The sequence below is a fragment of the Chenopodium quinoa genome, unplaced genomic scaffold (assembly GCF_001683475.1).
Source record: "Chenopodium quinoa cultivar QQ74 unplaced genomic scaffold, ASM168347v1, whole genome shotgun sequence".
Classification (NCBI taxonomy): Eukaryota; Viridiplantae; Streptophyta; class Magnoliopsida; order Caryophyllales; family Amaranthaceae; genus Chenopodium; species Chenopodium quinoa.
Genome location: NW_018742951.1, coordinates 1,200,743 through 1,212,001, shown reverse-complemented (window position 1 = coordinate 1,212,001; position 11,259 = coordinate 1,200,743). Strand labels below are relative to the sequence as shown.

Genomic DNA, 11,259 nt, shown 5'->3' with positions numbered 1-11,259 from the left:
GGTAAGCGATTCAAATCCCACTATTTGCAATTTTGTTTATGTCATGTTTTTTTTTTTTTCAAATCAAATAATTCTTGTTACTTTATAATTTATACGGCAAGTACTATAAAAAGTTCCTGGATCTGTCTCTGATCACATACCATTTTGCTTACATTCGTAATTTCATTTCAAACTCATACTACTTTATTATCCAGACGCACCCTATATCGAAGTAGCGAATGTAAAAGTGCAAAAGTCACGTCGTTATAGAAGAAGTATATTAATACCCGTAAGATATCCGTAGTTTCCATGCCAAAATCAAGGATGCTTTATCAGTGAATTCACTCACCTACTTTAATTCCCCATTAGAATTTATTAAATTTCTGCCTATAATCTTGAGTTAATCACCATAGTAGGTGCAAATTTCCCAACTAATAACAGATGGAAAATTGGTTATACCCATCTTAAGAAACTATACTTACAAGTTACAGGTTTTGTTCCAATACTCAAGACCATAAATCTGAAGCAAATTCTGTTTCAAAGCAACACTCAAACTAGCAACGCTATATATATAAGAAAAATTATTGTACAAAATATATATCTTATAAAGAATCCTTGTATCGTCCTACACTTTGTGTTGACTGATGGCTCAACTAAGCCTCCAGAAGTCGGAAACAGGTTACAATTCTTTGCAATCGTTGGTGCAAGGGAGCAATGATATGGTGGTAGCATTACTAAGATTGGTGGCTCTTTTGGCTACATTGGCTGCTACTATTGTTATGGCTCTTAACAAAGAAACCAAGACCTTTGTTGTTGCTACCATTGGTACTAACACTATTAAAGCTACACTTACCGCAAGGTTTCAAGACACCCCAGCAAATACGTGAGTTTTAACATTAATTTTGCACAATATATAAAGCTAAATCGTCTGATCAACTTACTAACAAACATTTTGCGCTTTTTACATACCGTATTATAAAAAAATGCACTATATTACTATATTATGAAAAAGATGACACATTCTATCACGTTTGTAAATGTATAAATTTACTTTAACTATAAATATTCACAAATTCTTGTATGTGGCTAGTCACATGATGTGGCCACTTTACATAATCACAGATAAGGCAATTAATTAAATAAAATAGGGCTTACGGTGATGAGCAAATGTGTTTACCTTAACGTATGTAGGTTAATTAAATGAGAAAAAGGGTTACTCTCTGAAATATGTGAAATTATTTTTTTATTATTTAAAACAAAAGAATAGGGGTTACTTGAATGAACAAATGAGGTTCCTTATTTCTAAATTTCTTGATTTTACTCTTATGAAAAAAATGAAGTTACTCATACATATAAATGAAGATTACTTTTATAAACCAATGTGGCTAAACCGTGTGGCTAGCCACATAAGGTAATATTTCAATTAATTTTATTTATTATTTTTTTTAATATGTTTTTTTTTTGTGAGGATATATTTCTGATTATATGTAAAAATTATGAAAAGTCAAATTGTGTCATCTAATTTGAAAAAATAGTATAAATGATCGAATTTAGGAAAATTAATCAAAAAAACAATATTCTATGATCTTGTTACTAATACCGTTTGTTTGCGATTAGATTCTTTGTTGTAGCTAATGGATTGGCTACTTTGCACAACCTGTTGGTGTTGGCAGCAATGTTCTTTGGAAAGAAGATTGATTCAAAAGGAGCTCGTTATGTGGTTATCTCATTTTTAGATATAGTAAGCTCTTCTGATTCTCTTTTGTATTTGTGTTCTTTGTTTTTGGTAAATGGTGGGTTTCGGGCACCCTCTTAGAAAGAAACTTTTGTTTTATTTTTTCCAAAGGTGTAAAGGTGTCAATTTGGATACTTCCGGTTTGGATAGGTTAGGTTAGATCGGTCTTGTGTATTTTAGAGTAAAGTTATGGTAATTTATTGTGTCCATAAGAATATAAATTTGAATTAGGATTTTTTTTGTATTAGATCAAATCGAATTAGTTATTGACACTTCTATTTTTTCCCATGATAAACACAAAGACGAAGTATATGTAATAGTGAAAGAATCCAAACCTATTACCTCACATTTTACCGTTTGATCATTGCGTGCTTATAGGTAACTTGGGCCTTGCTTGGTTGCATTCAAATTATTGCAGAAATATAAATTAATGAAAATTCATTAATTGGTAGTTGTTTAGATAGCATACAAAAGTAAAAATGTGAAAAGTTGCAATTCCTTGAAGAATTGGATTTTTCTATAATTTGGAAATTAATTTACCCACCTCTACCATGGTCACTCTAACTTCCCACGTTAATTTTTGAATGAAAATATATTATTATCTTACTACATTTGGTCTTGTCCAGTCGGATCACTTCAGGCCCCAAGTCAAGAAATGTTCAACCTTAACCCAATATTTTGGATTTGGGTAAGCCCAACAGATTAAAAACAATTTTTTAATATCTGGTTTTTAAAAGCTTTTTTTGCTATGTATTTTTCAGTTTTTTAATTAAACATCCCAACCTATATTGGTTTAGGGTCGGGTCAAGTCCAATTCGAGTCGAAAATTGACTAGCAAATTTAATTCTCTCTTCGTTTTTTTTTCCAAATGCAATAATTTGATTTTTACATTATTAATGTCTCGTTAATCTGTGAAATTTATTTATAAAAATAAATCAATAAATTACATGGTACTCATTGTACTACAGACGTATACAGTTTTGAATATAATCATGAGGCATGAGATTAAATTGAGTAATTTTCTTGTAATATGATCAATTCATACGATTATAAACTACAAATATTTTTTATTCAACAAGTTAAAACTTCATCTTTTTTTTTTTATCTTTTTTTTATTTATTATTATTTTTTATTCATAGGAGGAACTCTGTTAGGTGGGGAAGCACCCAAATAAAACCAATATATATCTACTAAGTCAACCAAATTAAATTACTCTAAACTAAACATCTCCATTTCCAATGCAAACACAAATTAATAGTGGGAATCAAACTTGTGAATTAGTGATGTTACGGTCTAAATGGTGCTAATCAAGCGACTTCATCACGAGCTAAGGGGTGTTCGACTTGACTTGAAAACTTTTTACATATGTTCAATTCGTGCTTGCTAAAGTTTCGAGCTAAAAAAAACCTTCTCGACTCATGCTCGTTAAAGTTTCGAGTCGAGTAGAGTAACTCACGATTTGCTCGTTATAGTTTTAACCCATCTAAAGTTATAGGCCGTTATTTTTTTTTTTTCACTTTATATAGGTTTTTTTTTTCACTTATTATTAAAGAATTACTCTTTCTTTTTTGATAATATAAATTAATTTTTATTGAGTGTCAAATTTGTAACTTTGTTTGTGAATTCTATATTAATAATATACATAAGCGAGTTGCTCACAAGCTTATCGAGTTGAGTTAGAGCTTGCTCAACTCGTGCTCGTTAAGATCTCGAGTCAAGTCGAATTCGAGTCGAGCCAACTCGAGTCGAGTTTTGACCAACCTTTGACCGAGTCGAATTCAAGTTGTTCACGAGCTATTCTACTCGATTAGCACCCCTAGGTCTAATGGTCTGCTAATCTTACTCACCTACTTTGTTAGTCATTTATTTTTTCATGGTGCACACAAAATCATCTAATATAGAATTTTAGATCAAACTTGTCAAAAACTTGAATACAGGTACATATAGGCTACCGTAGATGAGACAATTTGGGTATTGGGGTCAAATTCGATGAGATTAGGTTGGGTTTGGTGATATCGGGTTGGGTAAAGTCTATTTTAATTGTTCATGTTAAACCATTGTGTCCATACTAATAAAAATTTAAATCATAATTTTTCGGATTAGGTCGGATCTGATCGATCGGATCAGCTTTTGACACCTCTTTAGTAATGGTAACATTTACGTTCAACATGAAAAATGCAGATAAATCTAGCTATATTATCAGCTGGAACAAACTCTGCTGTGTTCATGGCACAATTAGCAAGGCACGGGAACAATCATGCACAATGGAACAAAGTATGTGACAAATTTGATACCTTTTGTAGCCGTGGTGGTGGTGCTATTCTTGCTTCATACGTTGGCCTTGCAATTTTTCTTATTGTTATTCTCATCTCAGCTTTTAAACTTCATCAAACAGTTGACAAGAATAATAATAATACTCATGCTTCTGTAGAAATGTAACATTTAATTTAAGAGCTTTTCACTATGCTATGAAATTATAACGTATCCTTTGTACTTATTTCAATTGAAAGAATATGATTTTAATTGTTCTAGCAGTTTAATTAATAATATCAAGAAAACAATTCAATTTTAATTCGTTAACGTTGGATCATTTTTGCCTGATTCTTTTGGATTGAATGGGGCTTATTTACATCTATACTTTTATATTAAAAAACATTCTTAATACAGAATATGTGTCACGTGTCACATGTTTGAATTTTACAAGAGTGCCAATGTCACCTCCACAATATTTATTACATTTGACAATTTATAAATGCTTATATGAACACTTGATCTTGAGACCAACAAGTATCAAGTTACAAGTCATACCACCTTAGCTATCCATTTACAACATTTTTTTACCCAACAAAATTATAGTTAACTTGGATATATAATGATTAGTGTTTGATTATCCTATTTGTTCTCATTATGTAATGATCATAAGAAAATTTACCAACTTTAATTTTGAAGTTTGAAAAACGACGTATTGTTTTTCGATTTAATGAAAAATAATAATTTTGTTTTTCTGTAAAATAATCAATAATTGTTAAATAAATTTTAAATCATAACATACAAAATATTGAATATGGTTTTCCTAATACAATTGTTTTTTTAAATTTTGAAATTTTCAAGATAATGAAGTTAGTATGATTACCTACCAATTTCTCTCTCCTCTCTCCTTTATTCTCTCTAAAAAAAACCCTAGCCTCCATCTTGGTTTTCGAAGGGAATTCCATCGGTTTTTACCGATGTAAAGCCCCAATCTTTGTTTCTTTACACTTTTTTGTTTGTCCTTTTGATTTATAATAATGATTTCTCCCTCGAAGAGAGGGTTTTTAATCTCCTTCGAAAGACAGAGTTTTTCTCTTCTTTTTAAGGGGAAGCACTTCTTGGAAAACAACAGCCTTAGGCAAGTATGTGTGGAAGGTAGCTATGAAGGAGGATTCTATGTGGGTTCGGTGGGTCCATGCTGTTTATATTAAAGATGGAAATTGGTGGGAGTACAAGCCAAAAAAGAGTGCAGGGTGGGCTTGGAAGAATCTCTGCCAGGTTAAAGACAGGCTGAAGAAGGGCTTTGTTAGTGAGGGATGGTTGAGCAGTTCTTATAGCATTTCAAAAATTTATAAATGGTTACTTGGCCCTCAGCAAGAGGTAGATTGGTCTTCATGGGTATGGAACAGGTTTAATATCCCAAAGCATTCTTTTCTCCTTTGGTTGGCTGTACAAAACAGGTTAAAGACTAGGAGCAGACTGTTTGACTGGGGTGCCTGCCAGGACAATAGTTGTCTCTTGTGTGGTGAGGCTATTGAGGACAGGAAGCATTTGTTTTTTGAATGTGAGTATAGCAGGAAGTGTCTCAAAGGTATCAGTGAGTGGCTGAATTTCCCAATAGATGATTTTAATATTGATACTTTATGGAAATTTTGGGAAGGAAAGGTGAAGGATACTGTCAAAAAAAGAGTTTGCTATGCTGCTTTGGCTGCAACTGTTTACCAGATCTAGTATGCTAGGAATCCTCTCTGGCTGCAGGTTGTTATTCATCCAAGGGCAATCTGCAAAGCAATTCGTACTAAGGTTGTTCAGAGGTGTAAATAGATGGTAAATGGTAAGTGGACAAGGCAACAGTGTAAATGGTTGTATAGCTTACATGATTTTAATGTATAGCATTTCTGTAAGATGTATAGGGTTGTACTGCTTGTATAGATGGTAATGTTTGTTGGCTGTTTTGTTGTAGCTAGTGGAGTGTACCCTTCCTAGAAGGTGCCACTTCACTAGGGACAGCTTGCTCCCTTCCCTCTTAAGGCACCCCTCCTAGAGGGTGGCTTTAGGTTGGCTAGGGATCGTTAGGAGGTTTGTGTGCCTATTCTTAGGCTTGTGTAGTTAGGAGTAGTTACTTCTGTGATTAGTTAAAGTTGTAACCTGTTTCTTTACTTTGGTAATAAAATTACTTACATACAAAAAAAAAAAAAAAAAAAAAATATCATTATTAGTTTTTCCAAAAATATACTTCCAATATATTCCTTAAAAATGATATGACATATCTTTTTACAATATTTTTTTGTCAAGTTTTCTGATAATATATTTTATGTATATACAATATTATTATTCGTAATCTATGTATATACAATATTATACTTTGTAATCACTAATAAGTAATACCCGTACAATGCTTGGGATTTAAACTAGTTAGCAATAAAAATCGGGTTTCAATCACATACAAGGACGGATCCAGGGGTGCCCAGAATTTTGTAGTAGTATTATACATTTTGTTGATGCATTTTTTAAGCATAAGAAAGCTAGCTGAGTTGGTTATTTATTGCTAGTCATAATACCTATCCTACTATCATAGGTAAGCGATTCAAATCGCACTATTTGCAATTTTGTTTATGTCACGTTTTTTTTTTTCAAATCAAATAATTCTTGTTACTTTATAATTTATACGGCAAGTACTATAAAAAGTTCCTGGAGATCACATACCATTTTGCTTACATTCGTAATTTCATTTCAAACTCATACTACTTTATTATCCAGACGCACCCTATATCGAAGTAGCGAATGTAAAAGTGCAAAAGTCACGTCGTTATAGAAGAAGTATATTAATACTCGTAAGATATCCGTAGTTTCCATGCCAAAATCAAGGATGCTTTATCAGTGAATTCACTCACCTACTTTAATTCCCCATTAGAATTTATTAAATTTCTGCCTATAATCTTGAGTTAATCACCATAGTAGGTGCAAATTTCCCAACTAATAACAGATGGAAAATTGGTTATACCCATCTTAAGAAACTATACTTACAAGTTACAGGTTTTGTTCCAATACTCAAGACCATAAATCTGAAGCAAATTCTGTTTCAAAGCAACACTCAAACTAGCAACGCTATATATATAAGAAAAATTATTGTACAAAATATATATCTTATAAAGAATCCTTGTATCGTCCTACACTTTGTGTTGACTGATGGCTCAACTAAGCCTCCAGAAGTCGGAAACAGGTTACAATTCTTTGCAATCGTTGGTGCAAGGGAGCAATGATATGGTGGTAGCATTACTAAGATTGGTGGCTCTTTTGGCTACATTGGCTGCTACTATTGTTATGGCTCTTAACAAAGAAACCAAGACCTTTGTTGTTGCTACCATTGGTACTAACACTATTAAAGCTACACTTACCGCAAGGTTTCAAGACACCCCAGCAAATACGTGAGTTTTAACATTAATTTTGCACAATATATAAAGCTAAATCGTCTGATCAACTTACTAACAAACATTTTGCGCTTTTTACATACCGTATTATAAAAAAATGCACTATATTACTATATTATGAAAAAGAGGACACATTTTATCACGTTTGTAAATGTATAAATTTACTTTAACTATAAATATTCACAAATTTTTGTATGTGGCTAGTCACATGATGTGACCACTTTACATAATCACAGATAAGGCAATTAATTAAATAAAATAGGGCTTACGGTGATGAGCAAATGTGTTTACCTTAACGTATGTAGGTTAATTAAATGAGAAAAAGGGTTACTCTCTGAAATATGTGAAATTATTTTTTTATTATTTAAAACAAAAGAATAGGGGTTACTTGAATGAACAAATGAGGTTCCTTATTTCTAAATTTCTTGATTTTACTCTTATGAAAAAAATGAAGTTACTCATACATATAAATGAAGATTACTTTTATAAACCAATGTGGCTAAACCGTGTGGCTAGCCACATAAGGTAATATTTCAATTAATTTTATTTATTATTTTTTTTAATATGTTTTTTTTTTTGTGAGGATATATTTCTGATTATATGTAAAAATTATGAAAAGTCAAATTGTGTCATCTAATTTGAAAAAAATAGTATAAATGATCGAATTTAGGAAAATTAATCAAAAAAACAATATTCTATGATCTTGTTACTAATACCGTTTGTTTGCGATTAGATTCTTTGTTGTAGCTAATGGATTGGCTACTTTGCACAACCTGTTGGTGTTGGCAGCAATGTTCTTTGGAAAGAAGATTGATTCAAAAGGAGCTCGTTATGTTGTTATCTCATTTTTAGATATAGTAAGCTCTTCTGATTCTCTTTTGTATTTGTGTTCTTTGTTTTTGGTAAATGGTGGGTTTCGGGCACCCTCTTAGAAAGAAACTTTTGTTTTATTTTTTCCAAAGGTGTAAAGGTGTCAATTTGGATACTTCCGGTTTGGATAGGTTAGGTTAGATCGGTCTGGTGTATTTTAGAGTAAAGTTATGGTAATTTATTGTGTCCATAAGAATATAAATTTGAATTGGAATTTTTTTCGTATTAGATCAAATCGAATTAGTTATTGACACTTCTATTTTTTCCCATGATAAACACAAAGACGAAGTATATGTAATAGTGAAAGAATCCAAACCTATTACCTCACATTTTACCGTTTGATCATTGCGTGCTTATAGGTAACTTGGGCCTTGCTTGGTTGCATTCAAATTATTGCAGAAATATAAATTAATGAAAATTCATTAATTGGTAGTTGTTTAGATAGCATACAAAAGTAAAAATGTGAAAAGTTGCAATTCCTTGAAGAATTGGATTTTTCTAAAATTTGGAAATTAATTTACCCACCTCTACCATGGTCACTCTAACTTCCCACGTTAATTTTTGAATGAAAATATATTATTATCTTACAACATTTGGTCTTGTCCAGTCGGATCACTTCAGGCCCCAAGTCAAGAAATGTTCAACCTTAACCCAATATTTTGGATTTGGGTAAGCCCAACAGATTAAAAACAATTTTTTAATATCTGGTTTTTAAAAGCTTTTTTTGCTATTTATTTTTCAGTTTTTTAATTAAACATCCCAACCTATATTGGTTTAGGGTCGGGTCAAGTCCAATTCGAGTCGAAAATTGACTAGCAAATTTAATTCTCTCTTCGTTTTTTTTTTCCAAATGCAATAATTTGATTTTTATACTATTAATGTCTCGTTAATCTGTGAAATTTATTTATAAAAATAAATCAATAAATTACATGGTACTCATTGTACTACAGACGTATACAGTTTTGAATATAATCATGAGGCATGAGATTAAATTGAGTACTTTTCTTGTAATATGATCAATTTATACGATTATAAACTACAATGATTTTTTATTCAACAAGTTAAAACTTCATCTTTTTTTTTATCTTTTTTTTTATTTATTATTTTTTTTTATTCATAGGAGGAACTCCGTTAGGTGGGGAAGCACCCAAATAAAACCAATATATATCTACTAAGTCAACCAAATTAAATTACTCTAAACTAAACATCTCCATTTCCAATGCAAAACTTGTGAATTAGTGATGTTACGGTCTAAATGGTGCTAATCAAGCGACTTCATCACGAGCTAAGGGGTGTTCGACTTGATTTGAAAACTTTTTACATATGCTCAATTCGTGCTTGTTAAAGTTTCGAGCTAAAAAAACCTTCTCGACTCATGCTCGTTAAAGTTTCGAGTTGAGTAGAGTAACTCACGATTTGCTCGTTATAGTTTTAACCCATCTAAAGTTATAGGCCGTTATTTTTTTTTTCACTTTATATAGTTTTTTTTTTTCATTTATTATTAAAGAATTACTCTTTCTTTTTTGATAATATAAATTAATTTTTATTGAGTGTCAAATTTGTAACTTTGTTTGTGAATTCTATATTAATAATATACATAAGCGAGTTGCTCACAAGCTTATCGAGTTGAGTTAGAGCTTGCTCAACTCGTGCTCGTTAAGATCTCGAGTCAAGTCGAATTCGAGTCGAGCCAACTCGAGTCGAGTTTTGACCAATCTTTGACCGAGTCGAATTCAAGTTGTTCACGAGCTATTCTACTCGATTAGCACCCCTAGGTCTAATGGTCTGCTAATCTTACTTACCTACTTTGTTAGTCATTTATTTTTTCATGGTGCACACAAAATCATCTAATATAGAATTTTAGATCAAACTTGTCAAAAACTTGAATACAGGTACATATAGGCTACCGTAGATGAGACAATTTGGGTATTGGGGTCAAATTCGATGAGATTAGGTTGGGTTTGGTGATATCGGGTTGGGTAAAGTCTATTTTAATTGTTCATGTTAAACCATTGTGTCCATACTAATAAAAATTTAAATCATAATTTTTCGGATTAGGTCGGATCTGATCGATCGGATCAGCTTTTGACACCTCTTTAGTAATGGTAACATTTACGTTCAACATGAATAATGCAGATAAATCTAGCTATATTATCAGCTGGAACAAACTCTGCTGTGTTCATGGCACAATTAGCAAGGCACGGGAACAATCATGCACAATGGAACAAAGTATGTGACAAATTTGATACCTTTTGTAGCCGTGGTGGTGGTGCTATTCTTGCTTCATACGTTGGCCTTGCAATTTTTCTTATTGTTATTCTCATCTCAGCTTTTAAACTTCATCAAACAGTTGACAAGAATAATAATAATACTCATGCTTCTGTAGAAATGTAACATTTAATTTAAGAGCTTTTCACTATGCTATGAAATTATAACGTATCCTTTGTACTTATTTCAATTGAATGAATATGATTTTAATTGTCCTAGCAGTTTAATTAATAATATCAAGAAAACAATTCAATTTTAATTCGTTAACGTTGGATCATTTTTGCCCGATTCTTTTGGATTGAATGGGGCTTATTTACATCTATACTTTTATATGAAAAAACATTTTTAATACAGAATATGTGTCACGTGTCACATGTTTGAATTTTACAAGAGTGCCAATGTCACCTCCACAATATTTATTACATTTGACAATTTATAAATGCTTATATGAACACTTGAACTTGAGACCAACAAGTATCAAGTTACAAGTCATACCACCTTAGCTATCCATTTACAACATTTTTTTACCCAACAAAATTATAGTTAACTTGGATATATAATGATTAGTGTTTGATTATCCTATTTGTTCTCATTATGTAATGATCATAAGAAAATTTACCAACTTTAATTTTGAAGTTTGAAAAACGCCGTATTATTTTTCGATTTAATGAAAAATAATAATTTTGTTTTTCTGTAAAATAATCAATAATTGTTAAATAAATTTTA

At 31.4% G+C, this 11,259-nt stretch overlaps 2 protein-coding genes across 2 annotated transcripts; both read left to right on the top strand.

Annotated features, from left to right (window-relative positions):
- The first annotated feature begins 519 nt into the window (after positions 1-519).
- On the top strand, positions 520-4,286 carry LOC110728496 (CASP-like protein 1B2). Its single transcript, XM_021908132.1, has 3 exons — positions 520-862; positions 1,597-1,720; positions 3,896-4,286. Exons 1-3 carry the CDS (start codon positions 624-626, stop codon positions 4,151-4,153), a joined length of 621 nt encoding a protein of 206 aa, XP_021763824.1. The 5' UTR covers positions 520-623; the 3' UTR covers positions 4,154-4,286.
- A 2,763-nt stretch (positions 4,287-7,049) lies between these two features.
- On the top strand, positions 7,050-10,751 carry LOC110728495 (CASP-like protein 1B2). Its single transcript, XM_021908131.1, has 3 exons — positions 7,050-7,392; positions 8,129-8,252; positions 10,402-10,751. Exons 1-3 carry the CDS (start codon positions 7,154-7,156, stop codon positions 10,657-10,659), a joined length of 621 nt encoding a protein of 206 aa, XP_021763823.1. The 5' UTR covers positions 7,050-7,153; the 3' UTR covers positions 10,660-10,751.
- The last annotated feature ends 508 nt before the right edge of the window (positions 10,752-11,259 follow it).